We start from the raw sequence: 24191 nt of genomic DNA, 5'->3' as shown, positions 1-24191 counted from the left end.
AAAACTGAAGCTGAACCATTTGCTGTGGTAGGGAGAATAGTTTTTGACAAAATGGGATGTGATGGAAGGTGTCTGGAATAAACATTAAAAATTAGGAAAGTTTATGGTCTCAGAGGAAAAAGAGAGCAGACCCTTTCAGACAGACAGAACTGATGAAGCACATTGCTTTTTCAGACTCACAGAAAGTGGTAACTGGCCATTTGGCTACTTCATCTGTGGAGAAGGGGCCAAATTGCTGCTTCCTCTCTTTCAGTGAAGGTGCATGTATGAGTCTGCTTCCCCAGCCCTTCTGTTGGATTTATTTATCATGGAGCCTGAAGGAAACAGATACCAGTTAAATCTGTCATGCATGGTGGTAAATCAGCCGGTTTACAAGCTACTGATTGATAGAGGGAATAATTGTGTCTCTTGTTTCCTTAAACTTCATGATCTTAAAAATAACACAGATGCTATTGAAGAAATTTATTAGTGATTGAGCAAGTCCTCCTCGTCAACCAAGCAGTTATTCTTTTATCATAAAACATGCAATAAATTTAATACGGTTCTTTGGCACAAATTAGTGACTATCTGCAAAAGCACTGAAGATAAATATCCGACTTACAGTGCACAAGTGGTTATAAAACTCCAGTTCTGAAACAAGTCCTTGATCAAAGTAGCATAGTTGCAAGGCACGCTGATTAGAAACTGAAACATTAATTATGGCTAAGGATCAAGAACACCTTTTATCTACACTTAAATAAAAAGTAATAAAGAAGCAGAAATTTGTCTTAGGGCCAAAGCTAGAAAGTCCTGAATTACTACTAACAAAGCACAAAGGTTTATAACACAGAGACATTTCAGTACCTCATCTGGTATTTGTACTGCTCTAAAAGTGAGCCCTGTTCATTCAGGAATAGTGCAAGAATAAAACCCTGTCTGGAGTGAGTAGACAGCATAGGCAACTGCATTTTAGGTAATGTACTAAGGGAGTACAACCTGCAGGAAGGAGGGGAAAGAGGTCTGGGGTTCTGAGTAGAATAAGTGTGCCCATGGCCAAACAGCCTGGGAGATGCTGTTCCATCAGCTGCTGTGATAAATGGTGCTGACACTGATACAACATAGACACATTGCAAATTTTTATCTGCACTTAAATAAAAGTTGGTTTTCAGTTGGTAACCTTTGATCTGGTCACTACTGAAGACCAATTCCATGAAAGACAGAAGAGATTTAAACACCTCAGACTGAGCAGCGAAGCAGAGGGGAAAGATCCAGGTCTGTGCCTTCTCTGATGGAAAGATGGATGAGCAGTGGTGGTTTGAGTCATCCAACTTTAGTATGGTGTGTCAGGAAGCAATGGAATAAGATACGACACCTAAAGCAACACTTCTAAAAAGTGGCAATACCACAACATGACTAGTCTGTGCAACTCATCAGCACAATTTACCACAGCCCATTACTGCAGAATTTGGAAGGATTAAATATGTGAAATGCCAGAAATGATAGTTTCTCCATTAGAATGAAAATAAACATATGGTATAAAGTTTTCAGACTCACAGATGTCTCAGACCTTCAGCTGGGACAGTTCAATAGAGGCAATATTTTCCAAAAACCGTTCCCTAGATTGCTTTGCATTTTTATATGAAGCACCTTAGGCCAGAGTCTGTAAGAACTAATATACCACATCAGATGAAATGGACTAGTGCAATAAAAACATATACATGTAATGTAAACCCACCTCCAGCCATTGCTAATCAAGACCTGATCCAAAAAAAGCCACTCCAAGCCCCTAAAGAATAAGGTTATTCCTTGAGATGGAGGGGTCTTTCACAAGATTATTTGTACAGACGTAAGTCCCATGTAAAAGATTAAGAAATAGACAGAAGTTCAGCTCTAACACAAGTCAACTGATTCAGCCAAAAGCAGATGCAGTAACAGCAAGCATTTCCCTCTCTTCTACCCTCCTTCCATGTCTGAAACTGTGCTGTTGCCTTACATGTGAGACTCTACCTTTCCTCACCTATTCCTTCTGCTTTTCTTACTGACTAAACTGGCCCTGGTGACCGAGAAAGGACGCAACTCAATAATCAACATTTCCTTGATTGTTAGAGTTTAGTTTACAGCTTCAGGAAACAAAAGGGAGCTGTGTTCATGCAATCTCTCAAGAGTGCAAAGAGGGGAAATTCTAGTACCAGACTCACATCCCATTTTCAGTCTCTCCAAAAAACGGAAAAAGTAAAAAAAAAAATTTTTTTTTTCAAAAGCTGTATCATGGTAATGCATCACTGTCCTCTGAATGTTCTGCTTTCATATGCTCGAACGGTAAAAGTCAAACAGGCTGAAGAAATCTAGAAAGATACACTGTTTGCAGAATCATGTTTCAGAGAGAAAAAACACGGATAGCACTTTTGGAAATACACTTGCCTTTCAGATAACTAATAATCACTTAGGCTTGAGCTCCCCAGACCTTTAAGGTGAGCCCTGTTGCTCTGTGTCACTCAGCCTGAGTTTGCAACTGCGGCTCCAACCTCGTGCTGGGGCAGAGGTCTGAGGTTACTGTCACCAGTCACTGCAGGCTTGTAATACTCATGTCAGAGCTTTCTTCCTGATGCCTCTCTCAAATCTCTCCTGCAGGTTCAGGCAGGGACAAAGCAGAGAACATGTTGGAGGTTGTCACTGCTCCATGCCTTGCACTTCTGTAATGCTGCCCGGCATGCCCCAAGTGAAAAGTAGCCATTGAGTGTGCCTGAAAAGCTGGTAGCTGCTGTGGTCTTCATTACATCTGACTAACAACCAGGAAAGGGCCCTGCCAGGGGCCAAGTGTGCTTTTGGGAGGCTCCCACAATAAAAGCAGCAAAGCACTGAAACAAGTGTTTCGTTGTCTCCCTCAATTAAGCACACAGTATTGCATCATCACTGTAAATACTCTAGAGTGCCAAACTGTGCCGTTTTGCTTCTCAGCCCTCATTCAGCTCTGTAATAAATCAGGGCACGTGTGAGCTGCTTTGCATTTTAAGTAACCTTTAGGCACTGCATGCTGGAGCAGAAAGCTCCCCCCAAGCCCAAACAGAAGTTGGTCCATTTGTGTCCCAGAGAGTCAGCCAGGATGGAGCACTGAGCAAGCAGGCTGGAATATGGGCCCTTTATCCCAGAATGATCTGTCACCAGCCTACAGTTCTGGGACTGAAAGACAAGGGGTGAAGACAACCCCAGGCATCTTTAGCAGTCCTTCAAAGTCTTTTCTTTCATTGAACATGGAAGGGAAGAGCAATGTTCTTAATCACTGAAGCATCCTATAGCAGCTATGAGTTTCACACTTTCTAGTTCAGCAGGTGGTGGAAAAGCAGCTGTTTCTTTCATGACAAACTCATGGACGGCCAAGCCAGTGGCATCTGTAAAAGGACAGCTAGGAGGGAGAGGAGCAAGAGCTATTGCTATGGTGAAAAATGGTCCTTCCCAACAACACTACTGCCAGTCCTGCTTCTTGTCTTCCCTTGGCATTGGCAAAACCAACAAATTTGACATCCTCCCTTCATACTGTCTCATTTCCTGATGTCTCCAGCATGTGTTTTCTTCATAGGAGAAGCAGTGTGGTCTTGGCCCTGCACTTGCAGATAGCAAAATCCAACTCTTGCCACTTGTTGTTGACAGACAGCAGCACAGCAGAGCAGTTTGACTTACCCTCCTTCTGTTTTTCTTAAAGTGAATCAGATGTCCCTGTTACAGCAGAGCAGTGTCCATGAAAAGGATGGGAGAATAGTGCTGCTGCACACCCTTGGCCACCACCACCTAGAACTGCTCTCTCATTATAAAAAGTGTAGGAGCCATAAGATGTTTTCAGTACAATTCCAGTGACCAGAAAAAATAATTTCAGTAACCAGTTCTATGCTTTTTTGCTTGGTTTGGAACTACATGTAATTTTGCTTGCCACATTGGCTAATGGAAAATATGGAAAATATGACAGTTCTGAAAAAACAAGCTTACTCTGAATTCTGGCAACGATGGGCAAACATAAATGCAGCACACAGTACAAAAAAATGTCACTTGGACTTATTAGGAGGTTTCTTGGGCTCATCTTAAACTGAGGCAGTAAAATGTATATAAATATATACTAAAGCAACTACTGGCTCTTAACCACACAGTAAAGCAGCTGTCCAAAACTGGGAAGACCGGTAGATAGTCCTGACTGTCAGATTGTGATACCATCAATGATAAGTTGATTTCAGGAGAAAGAAGTCAAATCCAAACTCCTGCACTGCTTAAAGGTCCAAGATATTCAAACAGCCTCTGATCAGCAGGTGGTTGACCAGCTTTGCTCAACCAAAAAGTTACCTTCCACTTGAGTAGGGGATTTTATCAAATGGCTGTTGTAGGAAAGCCTTTACTCTCTAGATAAGAAATACTGAAATTATTTTCATATCAAATGCATTCACTTCTACTTCCTGAGGACACTAGTACTGTCTCTTTCACAGACACAGTGAGACAATTTTTTGCTTTCCTGTCCTTTCCCAGTCTAATTCCACATGCTCAAGAGTTTTGATGAAAAGTGCACAGCACTTTTTTATTTAGAAGTTGGAACACAGTTATCTGGGGAGATAAGGGATGGTCACTCAGGATGAATTGCAGCACAAATCTTGCACATATCTCAGGGGCTCTCTAGCACTGAAGATGAGGTAAGCAGCAGGCTGAAATGATTTTCATTCTTTTCCTTCTCCCATCAGACTCCCAAAGGTTCCTGTCTGGAGGCAGTGAAGATTGCCATTGATGCTGGTTACCGCCACATTGATGGTGCCTTTGTCTACTTCAATGAGCATGAAGTGGGACAAGCCATCCGGGAGAAGATTGCTGAGGGGAAGATCAAGCGAGAAGACATATTTTACTGTGGCAAGGTGAGAACCTGCACTCAGATTATTTACATTAAATCCAGGATTTCTGTGAATGGTCTTTTTTCTTAAGAATGCTGGCGGTCAACATCTGGCATGCTTCCTTCCAGATCCAACATCCTTTATTTTTCTTTCCTAGCATTACCAGAATGCTGCAGATCTTTATGAACACTAGGTTTGCTGTGAGGCACAGGAATCACTGTTGTTCTCTGAATCTCTGAGAGCAGTGGGAACCATGCAACATCCATTCTGCTTAGTATTGTAGGTACCTGCAAGTTAAAACCATGGCTACACTCAGCCTAAAGTGCTGCCTAACCTTTTACTGTGCCACACATTGTGTTGACACACACAGAGCCCCATCTGGACAATGACCCTGCAAATGAATTTTTTTCTGTTAGAGTAATTCCCTGTACAGGTTTGCCATGAGGTTGCATAATGAAGGGGGTGGGAGCAAGCACGTGCATGCCAGTGTCTGTGTATGGGAGAATAGCAAGTGCTTACATTGGTACTACTGCCAGAAAATTACTCATCAAGCTACACCCTTAGTTACTGTATCACCTGTCATTAAAATTTTTAGGATGAGGAATCAACTTGGAGAGAAGATGTCATTACACTTCTGCTCTAGAGCAACGAGGCTGGAATAATGCGTGAGCTACTTTATGCATTCAAGTCTTAACTCTATGAGCTGACTCTCTCCTAAAAGAATGAATTCCCTTGTCCAATGAAGGGTCTGACAAAAGCTGTCACAACTACAATGAATTATCCCAGGTAAAAGAGAGCTCATTGCACATCACAGAATAAAGACTGATGGTGCCTGTCCAGTTTCTAAGGAAGTTTATAGCCTCAAATAGTCCTTCCTGCAGTGCTTCTTTGAACATATCAGCCTAATATTTTCCCTTTCTCCTTTCCCAAATAAGACGTAATCCACAATTACTCAACAGACTTGCAAATAAACACCAGTGTTCCTAGAGTGAAAGATCCCATGGGACGAGAGGCCTGGCTTACTGTGAGCAATTCAGTTAAGTTCTATGATCTGGGAAAACTAAGCTTCAGATTGGATAGTTTGCAGACCAAGTGGATTTTCAGCAGCTATAGACCAATTTCCAAGTACAGCAATTTCCAGTCTGTAAAATATGCAACTCTTTTCCAAGTTTCCTGCTTGGTTCTACTGATAACAACCTTGCCATTCTGAGAAAAGCCTCACGTTCTCAAACTTTCTGCCTTTATCAGGGGAATTTCTCAGTCTCTCATATGCCAAATATGTTGATTTGGATGAGTGAATATATTTGGTTTCAATATTTGGTTTTACAGTTTCTTTACTGCAAATTATCAGTAATATTGAAATCAAAACCACTGAGTTGTGCCAAAAGGTTAGAACCAGATGTCCTAACAATTTCGAGTATTTCAACTTTCCCAGCTGCTTCCCCTGCACTTTATTTTCCCATATCAACCTTTAGGCTCTGTGAAAGCACCTCTCCTGGTAAAATTTTCAAACTTCCTTTATTTGTTAAGCCCTTCTGTATTCAGTAGTCTGATGTGATCACCAGATGACCTTCCTAGTTGATAGTCACTACTTAAACATTGAGTCATTTGGAAAACCGCAGCTCCTGCAAGTCACAGGTCTGCAACACACAGTACCACAACAGCCAGTGCCTGTGCTCCCAGCCTGCCATGTGTCTGTGAGACGACACACACACGTGTGTTTCTCCTACGGTTGTGTCCTGTTTGTGCTTGACAAAACATCAGCTGCTCAGGGTGATCGTCCATGATAGCATTTCTACAATCTTTAAAAGAGTTCAAAGGCAGAAGTGAAAAATACTCTGCAACTAATTCAATCCATCACAACCTAGGATTCTCACAGGTTTCACTCAAAACTTTCACAGCAGCTCTGAACATCCCAGAAGGAGCAGGAATGGATAACCCTTGCCTTATGTATCTCTAGTTTTATGTACCTTACAAACTCAGGTATCTTACAAACTACAGGCAAACCTCAACCCAGTAGATACCTCAGGCATTCATCAATAACCAACTGATATGAACTCTTGCGTCTTCCAGGTAGATACAGCAGACCATTCCTGGAAGCAGTAGGCACTACAGAAGTTAGTTCTGTTTTCTGCCTTACTGACATCAGAAGTACTGGAAATTCCCAAGACCCTTCAGTCTCAAGCCCCTGGCGCAGATCTTTCCTTAAGCAAAGATGCTGCAGATGGAAGGCTGATCCATCAGCGGGGACTAAGGAGAGCAGCCCTGCTGAGTGGCAGCGTTGCTGGAACAGTGACCTGGTGTGATCGCACTGCATCTGCCAGTTGAAATCATCAGCACTTGCACTTGGCTCTCGCTGCTGGCTGCCTGATCAGGCAGAGCAGCTCAGCATCCAGAAATTTTAGAGGTTTTATATCAACTGCCAACATCTCACTTGGCTTATACAGCAAGACCTTTCTGGTCTCCTCTTTCATCCCAGGATATTTCTTTCATTAAACTAGAAGTAACATTTCCAGGAAATGTGGTGTCCTAAAATGCCAAAGCCAGCTGGCAGCTTTGACTGCTCAAACATCAACATGGGTTCTACTTAGGTAGATAATACAATAACTTGTACAAATCATGAAAACAGTTATGAAACTCTGAAGTTTCCATGGCATCGATGTCTTGACATAGTACAAATGTTTGCTGTTTTTAAAGGCTGGTTCTTTAGAACCTCTGCAGTTTTTTAAAGGGAAGTATATTTACTGGCAAATACTGAGCTTAATGGTACTGGGCTAGAAAGGGCACTCAGAAAAACTACTTCTAAGCACTATGTCTCATGTTACCAAATTTCTAAAACACAGTAACAAACTGAACATGAAGGGTCTACAAAGTCATTTCCGTACTTAAATACAAGTTAAGATCATTTTGCATGTAAAATGCTTTAAAAAAATACATAGACCAAAGGCTTTCAATAAATCCAGTGGAACAGCTTAAAACTCTTGAGAACATGACCTCGGTCCCTTTACTGTAGTACACCTCAGCCTCTTTCCACTGTTACTGATCATAAACTCTTCACACCTTGCAGGACACAGCTGAGAAGGGCCTAGTATGAATTTCCAGGTGTTTTGGTTTGTCAGCTTAGGGCAGGGTCAAGTGTCCTGCTCTCAGTACAACTTAAGGTGTCCTTGCTTTGGGCTGAACTGAGCAGATTGTTTTCCTGGGGAATAACTCTAACTTGGTTTAAAACAAACAAGCAGTTAAAATACCTTAAACTTCAGCCAAGCTATACCCCTTGACACCTATAATCAACATCTTCTCCCACAAATCACAATTCAAGTTTTGTGTCTTTAGAACAAATTCATTCTATGCCTTGGCATACAGTGCCTGTCAGCTTTGGTGGCAGAACTGACTAGACAATGACCATACCAGCAAATAGCAGGTTTTTCCAACCAACAAAAGTGACAAAAACCTCAACATGACACTTCACATGTTAGTTTTGTAAGTTGAAAAAAAAAAAAAAAAGAGAAAAGGAAATAACCCAACTTACTGTGTGCATTCAAATGGCACTTTAAACCTTCTGTTGTGTGTTAATTCTGCTGCTGGTAAAATCGACAAAACTCAATCAGTTTACAAAGAGCTCTTGGTTACTAATTACCATGCTATGGTTTTATTCTTGCAAGAGACGTGCATCAGCAGAGTTCAGTTAGAGATAGTATTGAGCACTCACCAGCTAAGCACACTCCATAGCAATCTCAGGGCACAACCCTGAAAGGAAGCAGTTGGGATTAAAGAGGTACAGAAGACTTTAACTCCTCACGCCTGCATTACAGTGACTAAACACAAACACATCTTCCCGTGAGGACTGGGGAATAAGTGAAAACTTCCCTAGTCAGGCAGTCTCTCAGGCTCCACGACCACAGGAGAAAACCAGAAGATTCTCTTTGTGCTGGGTGCTTGGCTGTTCAATAGCTAACTCACATGATCCGAGCTTCTGCCTTCAAGCATAAAACTGACCACAGATTCCTTGTGGGAACAAAGTTTTTCAGTGAAAGCATATGCTTGGAAAACAAAAGGAATCTAAGTTCATTGAGCAAGAGTTTGCAATATACTCAGCTCAGAAGAACCTCTGTTGTAATAAAAAAATACATAATGGCTTTACTGGGTCAACACTTCATCAGTCCTGGGCAAGAATTCCTGTCTTAGCCTCTGCACCTGGCTCTGACAGAAGGCAAGGTAAGGCCCTCACCTCTGCCTTGCAGGGATGTAGACCATGATGTCTTTGCACTGTGCATAATGAGCCCTGTCAGAAGGACAAGAGGGAGGGAGTGTGTGCTGCAGGGATTCAGCTGGCTCACTCTTCCTCCTGGCACCCAAAAAAAGCCTGTGCTTGCCTCCCCAGCTGTGGAATACCTGCCATCCCCCAGAGCTGGTGCGTCCCACGCTGGAGAAAACCCTGAAGATCCTGCAGCTGGACTACGTGGACCTCTACATTATTGAGCTGCCAATGGCTTTCAAGGTAAAAAGAAAAATTGCTCGGAAAAAGTGCATGAGCTTGGCTTGAACCAAGGTCTCCTTCTAGTGTATTCCTTGCAGCTTCCAGCCTATATAGTCAATAGTATTTTGGGCAGAAAACATATATATTTTGATATGTATTGCATATATGTATTTCTGTGTGCTACCCACCCAAAGAAAGGCTTACAAGGGGTGTGAGAACAGGCCAGGACAGATGGTGCTTAGAGTCTTTCTGCTGGAAGGACAGGTCTTCCAACAGGGGTTGAGCAGTTCCTACTATGAAAAAATTACCATAGCTGAAGCAGTACATGTGTCTGAATCCTCTCTGAGCCATGAGGAGGGAGTCACTGGAGGTAAGAGGTCATACAAAGCAGCAACAGGCTGGGGGCAAAGCTTGGAGTGGGAGAGGGAAAGGCAAAAAAGTCCCCAAGTTGGTTTCCTTAATCAGTCCCAAATTAAAGCTGCTGGGCAAATCATGGTTATGATCTTAATCTCCATAACTGCAGTGCTCAGCTTCAGTAGATCACAACTGGTGCCAAATATGGGCTGTCCATCTCTCATTCTTAAAAGTTCAAGGCTGATATTCCTTCATACTGCTGGCTGTGGGCAACTTACAGGCAAACCCTTTGAATGCAGGGAGCTCACATCAGAGTTGCATGCCTCCCTCTTGCAAGTCCACATGTGTTCTGCTTTCACAGCTCTTTGTACCTTGCTTTCCAATTTTCCTCTACAAGTACATATATAGAGCCAAATGAAATTAGGAGAATGATATTCAAAACATTTAAATGGTTTTGAACTAGAACTAATTAAATCCTTCTAAGAGACAACAGGATCAGGCAATTAGTTGGTTAACTGTTTCTGAACAAGGTTTGAGCTCTAAACTGGCCTCTTCTTGCAAGAAAGATAGTTCTCTGATTATTAAAATAATATTTTGCTGCAGACTCAAAATTACCAGAACTATCAGATAGGAAGCCATTTACCAATGCAGCTATCACATTACACTTGCAACCCTTTTTTTCCCTTGAGGAGGCCATATCCTATTAAGACCTGTATAGGAGTAACCAGACTCTGATATTAAAATTTTATTTATACAGTCACACGTATGGAATCCTTTTGGGTACATTTTTGAAAATTTCCCACCACTAGCAATTTCCTGTTTCCCTCTTCTTGTGTTTGTATTCTTTAGTAGTTCATTCTCCCACATAGTGAAGGTCATTGTCTCACAATATAAAGATATAGACAGCTGGCTTTAAAGTAATGTACATCTGACTCCCTGAGGCTTGTATCAACAATCTTGAGCTGTTAAAGGAGTAGCAGACCTAGACATTCATTCATGTTTCTCATGAGAGGAGAGAAAAAAAGAAGTCAATTTCTGCCTGAAAAATATACACTTTTCTGTGTCAAATACAACAAGAAAAAACCCCATCCTTTTGCAGTGGTGACAGGTTTCCTTTCTGCGCTCCCTCTCTCACAAATACACCCATCCTGCCTGTGATGCTTGCCTTTGATGAGGAGTATGCAGGTGTAACTCTAAGAAACTCCTACTCCCCCCTAGTCTGCAAACATTCATGCTTTTCTCCCCAGAAGTCTTCTAGGAAACACAGTCTCCGGTTGGAACCAGCGATGTACTTGAGACAGAACTTACAGTACCACTCTGAAAACAGTAAGAAATATGCCCCTGCAGAGCCCAGCCAGCAATTTGTCAAGGGCTTTTAGGCAGAGCAAGAGGACTATGGCTTCAGAGAGCACCAGTCAGCAAAGTCCCACTGCTTTTCCACAGCTCACGGATGGCCAACACAGGGGGTGAAACTATTCGCTGACCTACCAACATTAGCCTACACCTCCCTGTATTTTTCCCCATGTAGATTCCCCATTCAGGACTTTTGTCCTTCCTGCCTTTAGTCCCCCAGGAGTGGTGCTCAGCCCCTCTACCCTAGCAAGGCAGATGACCAGCAGGAACAGGTCTCCTCTGGGCCACCACGTGCCCTCTGCCTGGGGAGCTCATACCCACCAGCAGGTTTTTTAGGGGACTCTTCTCAGATGACTAATTCATCAGTAAGCATCAGCCTGTGCACTAAATGATCTGCAAATCCATCCCAACTGTGTGATTCTGTGGTATGACAGGAAAGCAGGTATTTTAGTATTACACTGAACAAGTCTCGTCTAAGTATCTTGTCATTTTAAAACAATAACTCCAAACAGACCACTGGCTTCACTATTTGACTTCCTGTTGCCCTTCTGTTTATAGGACAGGTATTCACAGGTTGTTAAAATGGCTTTCTTGAGAAAGCCTGCTTGCCAAAGACCATTTTATGAAAGCAATGGGATGGGCAAATCTGTCTTCCTGCATCTGTGTTGGTAAGAAAATTATTATAATGAGAGCAGGACTTTTCCTCTCAGTGGTTAACAACTGCTGGGTTTTAAACTGGCAAGTAAGCTGTCTGGTATCTTTTGGAGTGCCTCCAGACTTCGAACATGACATGATAAGGTGTGTTCCCTGCATAATGACAGTGACTGTATGGTGTTGACACACTGATTTCAGTGCTCGTGCAGCAGCATGGTAGCAAGCCACCTCACATCCAGTGTAAAGCACAAGGCTATCTCAAAGAGAACTGCAAGAGAAGACATCAGCATTTCTGGGACTGACTGGTATGGTGTAGTTCATGAGAACCCAGAGCTAAAATACGTGACCAGCTTCTGAAAGACCTTCTCAAAGACCCCATAACCACCACCCCGTCACCATCAAAACACTGCCTTTCTCTCAGCGCTTTATCCATCTGCAGGCAGTTCTTCCATTCAAAAATTCCCTTGCATTAAAAGATAGCTTGGTAGAGAAAGTTTTGCCTGGAGACTATCAAGCAGAGACAACTGCACTTTGACACCTTGCACAGTTCTCTGCAGATAGGAGGAAGGATTGACCACTGTAGAAATCCACAGTAGTTCACACCACATCTCAGTCAAGAGAAGTTCGTCTTCAAGCACCATTCATGCTAACTTGGTTCATTTTTTAAAACACAAGTGATAGAAATAGAGGAAAATGGGAGGATGGTAAATTAGCTGATGTAATTGCTGCCTATTGACTACTATAAAAAAGAGTGGAATAGAAATTAATGAATTAGAAGTGGGACAGAGTAAAACAATCCTGAATTCAGACTCATTTCCTGAACTTAAACAAGTCCAACTGCTGTATGTTGAACTTGCAGTCCTTGAAAAATGTGCTGGGGTATCATGGGATGAATGGTTTTTTTCCAAAATACCATGGGGTGCTTTTGCAAATAAAGCTTCTCCACCTCATGTTATGATGGCAAACACTTTGCCTTCTAACAGAAAAAAAAAAAAATGTACCCAACAGTCACCTATCTCCATCTAGTTAAGATATTCTTTTTTCCAGGAAGACAGCGCAAGAAAAGCAACAAATTGTCTTTGTGGAATTTGCTGAGGAAAATCAGCACATTTGGAGGAGACAGGCTTATGTCTGTAACTGAGACCTTGGCCCTCTGAAATCCGAGGCTGTGTTTTCCTTAGGCTCACTTTTCCCATTAAATGCCTTGGATTTGAACTCGATTGAATTGGGAGGTGATAGTTACTGATCATATTAGTCACAGCTGCATGTTCCCAAGGAGTTACCACGTCAACATCTTGTACCCAGGCCTTTGAAATGTAGCAGTTTGAAGTCAGATCAAATGTCAAACATCACTGAAGGGTTTCTGTTCAAAAAAAAGAAAAACTAAACCCCAGCAAAACACAAAAGTGAAATTGTGATCAGACACAGGGGAGGGAGATGTTAATGCATTGCCTGCAACAGCAGTGAAATGACCAGCAAATAAGAGAAAGCTGTGCTTGTGAGATGTCAGCTCATAAACCATCCCTGAAGTTCTCTACGAAGAGTATAGAGATCGGAAGAAGGAGCTTCTAGCATCCAAAGAAAGGTGGATAACGCACTTAAGAGGTTAGCTATGCCCATAGTCCCTTACTGCTAGTAGCTCTTGGACCCTCCAGCTGTTGGGGAGAGTACCAGCTTAGTCCAGTGCTCAAGTGCCTGGGACACAAGCAGGAGGCAAAGGAAGGGCTAAAAAGAAAAGAGGGAAGAAGTAGAAGAGAATACAGGATGGTACTCTAACCCAGCCCTTTGGAAGGAGATGAGTCTTTTGGATGCCATAACATAAAGGTCAAAAGTTTACTGAAAAACAAGGCCATCCAGGAACTCCTGAGTGTACTCTCATGTGACAGTTCAGGAGTGTATCCAAGGGTGATCTAGCAGAGGAGGATGTGGTAAGGCCAGCATGAATGACCTGCTGAACTTAGGGTGTTTCAGAAAACTACTCAACTTCTTTTTTGTCGTTTACTAGTAGAAACAGAGTCCGTGAAAACATTTTTGCTCTAAGGAGTGAAAAATTTTTCTTTAAAGCACAGAAGTATGGTTTTACTTTTCAGCCTGGAGATGCACTCTACCCAAAAGATGAAAATGGGAAATTTATCTACCATGAGACAGACTTATGTGCCACTTGGGAGGTAAGCACACATCACCCACCCATATATGCTTTAAACCCACAGATACTCATTCTTGTTTTTACTTGTGGTTTTCATAAACGCAACTGAAGCAAATTGCCGGGGGAAATGGATGGAATTCTATTATCTCCATGGATAAATTTTACTTCTGTCCTTAAGCATGTTTCTTTTTTCTATAATTTAATTATTTTTATGACAAAACATTGTTGAAATATCAGACATCCACATCCCTTCTTTCAGAGAGTGCACTCTACATTCACTACTTGAAGCTTTTATCATTAGATTTTTACCAATCCTTCCCCTTTATCAGATCTTTACAGAAAGAGAAAGTTGGAGCCCTAAGAAGAGACTGGATCATCTTAAAAAAAATAAAATCTTTTCACTTGCAGAAAAAAAGAGGTTTTGCCCTAAAGCTCACCATAAAAAAACCCAATCAATCAAGCAAAACACTCTATTTAAAAAAAAACCAAAAAAACCAAAACAAAAAACCAACAAACCAACACCTTCCTCCCTCAAAAAAACCCCAAAAAACAAAGACCAAGACCTTACCATCACTTGCCATTAGAACAGGTTCGCTCACTTCTAAATTTACTTATCAGATGGGAACACAAGATTTTTCTGGTAAGAAAACTTGGAGAGAAGTAGCATTTGCCTGAAAGATTGCATCCTATATTTGTTTGTGATGTGCTCCAGTCCTTTAGGCAGATGTCTCATTAACCCTAATGTCACTTGGCTTCAGGATCTTGGGTGAGGCAGAAAGTGTGAGATTAGCAATCTCCTCACATTTCTGCCTCGAAAAGCCATGGACACCTCTTTAGTTCATGGCCAGAGCTCTGCTCAGCTCTCCTTCTGCACCAAGTCTGATGAAATAGCATCACTAATTACACCCAGTTCACACCAAGAGAGATAAGAGGTGCTACTATGTGCTCCACTTCAGCTTGCAATGTCCAGATCTGGATAGTTATGTCCCAATTCAGCTCTACTCGAGGTACAGCAGATAAAGATGAATAGGGTGAAATTCTGAGTGAAATTTGAAGTGGAAGAGAGCCCGGGGTGGGCCTGAACTTTCCCTTGGCAGCTGAGCCATCCAGTTTGGCTCTTGGGGGAAAGGGGGACTTCCACGTTAGCTGTTTATGTTACACTTGACTTTGGCTGATGCAATTCATTCCTCTCTTTTCACAGGATGGTTGCTCAGATGTCGAAAGCAATATCTCTGCCAACACTGTTATAGTTTTATCTTTGAGCTGGTATTTAATCTAAAGGGTATTCTATAGCAGGCCTCTCTCTTCATCTAATAAACCAGGAGAAAAATAGGTGGTGGGGAGTGCCTGCAAATAGCAGCATCAATCTAAATTAAAATGGCTCAACTCAATCCAGATAATTTCACTCTCTCAGTGTGGTGCTAGCAGGCAAAAATTAATCCAGATGACTGTATTTGCTGGCTTGTCACTGAATGATAGAAGGCATATGAGGCCAACTAGAGGTCATCAAACACAAAGTGCCTCTTACCTCCCTACTTTCAGCTCCTGTGAGACAGAAGGAATAACAAAATCTGGAGGGGCATCCAGCTCCATGGTGGGGTCTGCTCTGCCTCAAACAGTCACTGAATTATTTGTGTGCAGAGTTTCTGGCAGCAAATGGGAAGACCATGGGAAAGGACCCCCTTTCCCCTTAACAACCCAGCAGATGAAGCTAATGAAGACCAGGGAACATAATCATATCCAGTATTCATAAGAGTTTCTCAGCTATTCGGATTTGTCTAAAATGCAATATATCTAGAATGCCTCTCTCCCATCCACCTTTTTTTTTTTTCTGCTTTATACTGTATGGATGTTTTTTGTGCAGGTTTTGTGATGTGCCTTGCCAGATATTTAGGGGATTTCACTGGAGAGAGACTTCATACAAAAAACTGTCTTACAATCAAAAGGAGTGAAATGACTTATCAGGAAAGCAATCTGTTTTGTTCACTTTTCATTCTCCAGCTTTGAGGCACTGCTAAAGCAGCATAAAGTAAGCAAAACTCTTTACAAGCGGCTGCCTGGCACTTAAGTATCTATATCTCAGGTTAAATCTTTCTGGTCTTCAGACAAATTCTACCCTCACAGGAGGTATAAAACATTAGGATTTGGTCCGGAAAGCATGTTGACACAGGAATAGAGTTTGGTTTGCCTGGACAACACCGGCCCTCATGCTAACAGAGCTGTTAGTTCTGCTGCAGCAAAGGGCTTTCTGAAGTCTCAATAATGGTCTATCTTCCACCTCTCTCTAAAATGCACGCTCCAAGAAATCAAGGCAACCTGTGAGACTCCTCTTCTCTTTGCTTTCTTTGCAGGCTCTGGAGGCATGTAAAGATGCAGGCTTGGCAAAGTCTATTGGAGTATCCAATTTCAACCGCAGGCAACTAGAGATGATCATGAACAAGCCAGGACTTAAGTACAAACCTGTCAGCAACCAGGTATGCCTGCAAGCCAAGGGCAGTGCCTGCCATGGTGCCACTTTGGGGAACACAGAGGCAAACACAGCCTAAGCCACCACGTATGGAAAGGTGATGTGTACTTTGCCACAGATGCCCTCCATACTTCCATTTCCAGCCTGAAAATATTACTCTTCCTATCTGGGCTAAAGATCAATATTTGAAGGCTCTGGAGCAATCACTTTCCTCAATTTCTGCTCCAGGACTATAAAACTGGTGCCTCTGTGCCAAAGCTCCATAACAAGGTTGAATGCTGAGTCAAAGCAGATCTTAGATCTCTGCCTTGTACCTTTTTTCAAGTCCAGAAATTCCCAAGAAAACCATTCAGAGCTAACCAGTCCTCAATGAAGCCATGTCTACCTTAGCTGACACCAACCCAACCCTACAGATTCTGAGTCACTCCAGGCTTCTCAAGTGTAAAAGCCATTAGGAGCAACTCCTAAATTTCCTGTACTTGCTCTCTTGTACTTTTCCTCTATGACATTTGTAAGAGATAGAGAAAATGCTCAATTAATGGAGACCCCGTTGAGTGGCTGGCCCGCACTAAACAATCCCATGAGGATGACAGGCACATCCGAGTTAAATTACAGCAGCGGGGCTCTGGGAAGGTGACAAGTGGCAGCAACCCATCTGAGTGCCCAGTACCTTTGGCTCTGGCCTTTGGCAGGTCACTGCATTTCCTAGAAATCACTGGGAAGCTCTTCTGACTCGTCTGGCACAAACAAATATCCACATTAGCAGTAATAGAGAAGAGGCCAGGGACCAACCAGGACCAACTTCCCACTCCCAGCGCGTGTCTTGGAGGGCTGGACTGGCCATGAGGCAGGGCAAGGAGGCTGGCCACAGCTTTCATTTCTACATTTGGCCTGGAGGGAAGGGCTGCCTGCGAGAATAGGAAATTCCAGCACCCTTCCCTGGTATTAACATGTCCAGTGGGTGCAAAATGCAATTGCTGTTTCTGGCGTGCCCCTAAGACTGCACTGAGCATTGCTGATGCTTCCTGGGGTCGAGGAAAACCAGGCAAAAGATTAAGGCCAGCTTAGGGCAGCTGGCCAGCAAGCTTAGATGTGCCAGATAGCTTCAGACTTGCCAGATAGTAACCACTGCAAACAGCGGTTGCTCTGTCACCTTTTAGACATCCATTTCCCAGAGTCTGAGATCACAGCCAGAAAATCCATGCCTGTGAGGGAGCAGTTTGCAATGTGGGAGAGCAGAGCTCGCAACAAGGTCATAATCTCACCTTTTGTACACGCCCCCCACCTTTCTAACTGGGACAGTTTATGCCAACACTTCCCTAAAAACAACATCTGATTAGTCATCCTGAATGCAAGAGGCAGAAAAATGGAGAACTGTCCCACATGAGATGGGTTGCCTTCTCAGTCTACTTGTCTAGTGAGCTTCCCTCACCTCCATAACCCCCCACTTATTGCCACCTTTCCACTGAGGGCCAACAAAAGTTCCCTGTAGCCAAATTATAGTTGCAGATGTTAATCTGCTGTCCATCAAAAAAAAAACACAAACCCAAAAAATCAATCACCCAGAAATGTAAAATTAGAATAATAACCACAGATTATGTTTTCCTATTCCCTAACTTACACATATCCTTTCCTGAAAGCATCACCTAGTCTGTAGATCTCACAAAATCTGGGATATCTTCTGCTTCTCTATCTTGCCCTGTTGATTAATCCTTCTTTCTACGTTACTCTTGTAGGTAGAATGCCACCCCTACTTCACCCAACCCAAACTCCTAGAATTTTGCAGACAACATGACATTGTTATTGTTGGGTACAGCCCTTTGGGAACCTCAAGGGATGAATCATGGTGAGTCCCCATGTTACTTTCTAATAGGAGGACAATATCCAGGGAAACATAGTTCTCCACTCCTGGATCTCTGTGCAAAATACCTCTGCCCCCATTTTTTAAAGTGGTTTTGAACTTCAGTGTCTAAATATTACTGTTGTGAGTATAAACTTTCAACACTCCTGCTGCATGCTGTCATCAAAGAATGCCAGGTGTCTGCATAGGAGGTTGCCTCAGGTCTCCTCTAACAGAAGGCAAGTGTTTGGAACTGGGAATGTGTGAGGCTTAGGTGAGGAAGGAGAAACTAAGTCAACGTTAGGACATCACGTAGGAAGTTGCCTTTGACAACCTGCCAACCTAAGAGCCAAAGCTTTTCTCCCATCTTTCACCCTACTTGTCAAAAGGTGCACTGTTCTGACCACAAACTAGTAGATGCCCCTATGTTTTGACATTAAAGATGAGGAGGTTTTTTGTTTTCTTTTTCTTCCCACTTTTCTTCCAGGGTAAATGTTTCCTCCCCTCCTTTACTGAAGGATCCTGTGCTGAATGCCATTGGCAAGAAGTACAACAAGACTGCGGCACAGATTGCTTTGCGTTTCAATGTCCAGCGAGGGGTGGTGGTCATCCCAAAAAGTTTCAATCCACAACGCATCAGAGAGAATTTCCAGGTAAATTCATACCCCAGTAGTACATGGATGAATCCACTTACATTGGCTTAGCCCCTAGAGAAGGTAATCTCCCCATTCTTTCTGTAGAAATATGTAGGACTTGACCAATGGCAAACTTTGCTGCATTTGATGCTTTTTGTCCCCACTGCTAAATGGTAACAAGATGTGACAATAATAGAGCAATGCATAGAGAAAATGTTGGTGTCTTTTAACCCTCTGGAGCAGCTAAAGCTCCAGCTGGTGGTGTGTCCCAGAGCACCAGCTGCTGCAGTGAGGAGCACAAGTGAGATGAGGTAACTCAGTAGGTCAGCAGCCCAAGGCTGCAGGAGCTCAGGAATGACTGAATGTTCTGCCCTGTCCTCAGGTATGGGACAGCTGTGCTAGGGCAGGGTTGCTGCATACAAGTGTGACAGAGAGGTTCACAACCACGCCACAAGAAAACACCTGGCTTGACACCACCCACAAATAAGATGAATTGGTTCCTGCATCCCTTGCAGCACTGCTCTCTGCTTTCCCTGGAAATACATTGCTTTCAAAGCTGGTGGCTCAGTATTGCCAAACTACCTTCCCCTTCTCGCAAAAAGGGTGTAGGCAAATGTGACTGGTCTTATTCATGTCCTCGAGACTCCTGCAATTGCAAGTAAGCATGGGTTTGTGGGAGAGATACAGGGAGAAGGAGGGATTGTACTTCTGGAATCTGGAACATATGAAGGTTGATTATGGCAAGAAATGCTAACACATTCCTAACATCTCCTCCATTAGATCTTTGACTTCTCCCTCACTGAGAAAGAGATGAAAGAAATTGAAGCCCTGAACAAAAATGTTCGTTATGTGGAACTGTTAATGTAAGTACAGGAGAAATCCTAGATCCTCGCAGAGCATTCCTGTCCTTTCAGAGAATTAAAAAAAACCCCAACACTTCCTTTTAATATTAACTTTTGCATAAACAACCTTATTTTAAGGTAAGGCTTAAACATGACAGACTTTTAATGCAGCCTGAATATGCTCCCAAACCTGTTGCAAAAATAAGTGTAAAATTCTTGCCTACAGCTCAGGTTGCCAAAGCCCACCTAGTAGAAAGTGACTATATCTGGCTATTCCATCTCTACTCCATTTCCTTAAACTCTTTCTGCTATGTGGAAATGATGGTCTCAGATACTGATAAAGCATAGCATCATCCCTGTCTAGAAGTGTGGATATTGGAGTTGAAATTCAAATAAAATTGAGTTGTTCCTTCTTCTAAGGAAAACAGGAAGCTTGTTTGACTGCTAGACCACTTCCTAGATATCGCTTCCAAGAGCTAACAAGGCTTGATCTCTTGCTGCTTGTCATCTAAAGCTCACCACCCAATATAGTTCTGCTTCACTGTGTTATCCCAGAAAACTCAGACTGGCCCAACATCCCTTCTTCCAGAGGATGAGGCTGTTTGTTTTTCCTTCAGTTCAAAAGCATCTGTGGTTTATGGCCAAACTTTGTTTTCCCCTTTTCAGGGCACTCAATATGTAGCCAAATGCTAGAGATTAATTTCCATGCCTTTCTCTTTTTACTTTGGATTATCTGTGTCCTGCCAAACTGTAGCATGAAATGAAAAGCATTGGTAACAGCATCAATAGCACTCTAAAATGTTGACCATTGCTCAAAAGATATGGGGAAATGTTGCAAAGAAACAAACAAACCACTTACTGTGCTGCATAATATGATTCAAAATATTCACTAAGTTAAAAGCATCATAATGGAGTTCATCTTTCACATTTAAGCTCAGCCAGGTGCTCTGAAGCTTTAGTTCCTTAACATTTAAAATAGCCTTCCATCAATTAGCAGTACTTAGTTCGAGAAGACTTCTCACAAATGGCCTAGGAGATTCTTAAGTGTGTTTTGGTATCTGAAACACTTTGGTTTTATATAGCAAAATTGAGTTATAGCAGCATTCAAATTTTAAAAATTATATACACAAAATGTAACCTTGGTGCAAATGCAAGAGCATTTTCCAGAAACAAAGTTAAAGGCTGCAAATGCCCACAGGAGAAGAACTTTCTAAGCCACCAATCTAAAAAAACTAATAAATTAAATACTTTGCTTTATTAGACTGAAATTGGTCACAGCAGGCCACCAAGGATAAGGAAAACAGGATGCATAGGATGGACATTGGCAGGTCTAGTTTTCACTGGACTCCAGGTTGGGGAAAAATGTTTAAGTACAGTCTGATCTCAGCTATGAAAAAAACCTTATCAGAAAAGTGATGTTGCCATGTAAGGAGCAGATATATAGATTTATATATATAGATATATATGCCTGCTGTGCGTTACCACACTGAAGTGTCTGGAATTGACACTGCATCAGACAAATTAGCCTAAACATATTTCTTATTTCATCCAGCAATATATATCTGAAAAAGTCAAACCACAACACAGAAAGACTTTTGGTTAGTCAACTTCATGCAAAACCTTTGACTGCTGGAGTGCAAATGCCAGCAGGAATGGAGAAAATCCAGCTTTTCTCTGATTCTTCCTATTATCAGCTACCATAAGGGTACTGTGTGCAAACCTGTTGTTCTGATGGTATGAGTACAAACAGGATACATACATGCATACAGGATAACACAATCAGTGGAATGAATTAGCAAGTTAAGCATCTGAGAAGGAAATGGAGGTTTTATAGAAATATGAGTACTTCAGCAAATCTTAATCTGAAATTGTTTCTTGTCCTCTTGGAGAAATCTAGAAGCATTGTGCAGGGCAAGTTTTACATTAAGTTATCTTATGCTCCCATTCTTTGCTATGGATGTTTTTCCTTACCAGTTATGCCAAGCTGCAGTGACTCCTCCAAGTGAATCATTTTCACTCAAAGGACTCAGACTTTTGAATATGTGAGATCTGATTAGCAAGCATGCTCTACAGATGAAAAGTAGAGATAATGACACTGGCATCTCAGACATTATCACATTATACTGAAGTCAAACAAGCCAAAGTGTTGTGGCTTGTTTTGTTTTTTGGGGTTCTTTTTCAACCAACTCAATCTGTTAATGTGTAAACACTTGATCTTGGCTGAATATCAGAATGAAATGTTTTGACACAACCAATTCAAAATGTTTGATGCCTTCCAGTTAGTTACCTTCAATATTGTGAAATGTGTCCTTTCCAGACTGGAACGACTCACAGCTGGATAAATGCCAGTATTTGTTGTGCTCTGCTGTAAGGCAAGGCAGCCAGCTGCCATGGTGCACCTGAGAATGCTCTTCAGAAATTTTTCGTTTAGCTAATGGGAAGTGTTTGTCAAGCCAGGGCTTGTGATTTAGCACCATCTTCTCAAACAAACAAGAAAACCCACTACAGAAAACAGCTACCTCTCTCTCAAGTCTGCCAATAATGGGCAAACACAACGTTATTTTTTCACCTGAAGTTGACCCTTCTTGCCTTTTATCATGATCTTGGATTGTGCATCCTCCCTGAGCATGCAGATTCTAAAACAAAGCCTGAAGCATCTCTACCTTTGTTAGGATGCACCCATGAACATCCCTTTCTCCCCTGGACTGGGTCATCCCAAAGCTTATTTGTATATTCTCAGTCACTGTAGATGCTGGCAGAGCATCTAGGCTGAGCTAGAGGACAGACAGACCTAGTTTAGGTATGGCAGCTGCTTGGGGAAAGCACCATCCCAGACCTGTTCATGCCAGCTCTAAGGGCATAAGACAAAGTAGAACAGTCTGGTGTCTCCACCTCTTCTTCATATATAGCCCTTATTTCTAGGGGTCTTTCTAGACATCTGAACAAAGTCTTCCCCTTCCACAATGCACACATGGTGAAGCCATCCCCCTTTCCTAAAACACTTCTATTCACCTGAGTTAAATAGCGAGAATAGCTGACATCCAGGCTCTTGCTGGTTTTCCCCATCTCTCCCTAAGGTATGCAGCCTGTAGGCCTGAAAAATGCTCCTTCACTGTCCTCTCCTTAAATACATAGGTTTGCTTCCAAGTCTGCAGGTACAGTTATTCAGGGCAGAACAGCTTCTGAATAAGTAGAAGAACCTTCCATGAAGAGCACATATATATCACAAGGAAGAGGTTTGCTGGGCACAGGACAACTGCAGTGATTTGAAATCCTGCTTCGCTCAAGGAGCTCACTTGTCCAATCTGACTTCTCCACAGGTGGCGTGACCATCCAGAGTATCCCTTCAATGATGAATACTGAAAACAAGGTGGGTCTGGACAGCCAGTGCTGTTAGGCTTTGCTGAGAAAGACTCAACATTTGACGCTTTGACTTCGTGTGAGGCTGTTCAAATCAGCATTAAAAACATGACATTTACTTCTTTTTATCTTGTCAGTCTCTTTTTGCTACTGAAGATCAAATCTATCTAATTAACTGAAATTCTGGTTTTGGCTTAGCAGGCTTTAATGCTGAACACTGAAGGCTCAAGACCAACCACTGATAAAACTGAAGATTTCTCCTAAAAACAGGTTCACTAGTTTAAGCCAAATTGGTTCCACTTAATGGAATACTCTTCACTTAATCTGAAACAAAACATTACACTTCAGTGGGTGTGAGGCAGAATCAGAATCACAGAATGGGTAAAGTTGGAAGAGACCACAGAGGGGTCACGTGGTCCAAACCAGCACCATTTCCTTTTCAGATCGAGTAAGAGAAAGTCAAGAGTGGTGAACTAATTGAATCTGATAGCTATGCACATTTGTTGATATTGACTAGGTTTGTGCACTGCTTCATGCAGTGAAGCCCATTTAACTTTGACCAGAGTGTTCTGCAGCTGCACACGTGAGCTTTATTCCGTAGGTACACCCCAGCTGGCTCCACATGGAACTAATTCAAGCCCTAAAGCGTTACAAGCATGTTCATATTCCCACACACACCACCCTCCCCTCAGCCTAGGACCTCAGTAAAACACAAGACAGTGTATGACAATTTTATTACACTGTACTACTATTCAAAGGTGGTCTTACCTAGCATTGCATACACAACCTGGAGCTACAGCTAGGGATGTCCTCATCTCATGAGATTAAAAATCTCTTAAACTTCTTTCATGCTTCACTAACTGGTATTAACCCAAGAAAATTTCTGTTCACTTAAAAATTCTTATAAACATGAAGGCAGAAGCACGTACACTGGAGTAAGGAAGACTGACTCCTTCAGCACGAATTTCTTTTTCAGACCACAAGTTTGCAGCCTATAGGTGCATCTGCCCATACCCACATCTGCAGAAGGCTATTTTGCCTTCCTCCTGAGCCCAAGCACCCCAGTTTCCTGCCACAGAAGGGGTATCAGAGAAGAAACTAAACCATGCACAGAGAGAGAGAGAGAGTACTTCGTGTACTAGAACGTGTGTACGTTGGAAAATGTGTCATACATAAGCTTCAGTCTATAGCATCTGCTTTTATTTATTACCACTGCTATTTA

At 42.3% G+C, this 24191-nt stretch overlaps 1 protein-coding gene across 1 annotated transcript in view; it reads left to right on the top strand.

Annotated features, from left to right (window-relative positions):
- The window catches only part of LOC121672763 (aldo-keto reductase family 1 member D1-like), a 34889-nt gene extending 11802 nt beyond the window's left edge, over positions 1 to 23087 (top strand). Inside the window, exons 2-9 of the mRNA XM_042045570.1 lie at positions 4698 to 4865; positions 9223 to 9339; positions 13770 to 13847; positions 16177 to 16299; positions 18029 to 18138; positions 18620 to 18785; positions 19548 to 19630; positions 22930 to 23087. Coding sequence (XP_041901504.1) covers positions 4698 to 4865; positions 9223 to 9339; positions 13770 to 13847; positions 16177 to 16299; positions 18029 to 18138; positions 18620 to 18785; positions 19548 to 19630; positions 22930 to 22972 — 888 coding nt within the window. The 3' untranslated portion in view covers positions 22973 to 23087. The remainder of the gene's footprint in view (positions 1 to 4697; positions 4866 to 9222; positions 9340 to 13769; positions 13848 to 16176; positions 16300 to 18028; positions 18139 to 18619; positions 18786 to 19547; positions 19631 to 22929) is intronic.
- The last annotated feature ends 1104 nt before the right edge of the window (positions 23088 to 24191 follow it).

This window comes from Corvus kubaryi, unplaced genomic scaffold, assembly GCF_017639235.1.
Source record: "Corvus kubaryi isolate FWS band 111438036 unplaced genomic scaffold, C.kubaryi_AGA036_p1.0 64937, whole genome shotgun sequence".
In the NCBI taxonomy this organism is placed as follows: Eukaryota; Metazoa; Chordata; class Aves; order Passeriformes; family Corvidae; genus Corvus; species Corvus kubaryi.
The sequence above is the reverse complement of the archived record's forward strand: the minus strand, read 5'-3'. Positions and strand labels throughout refer to the sequence as shown.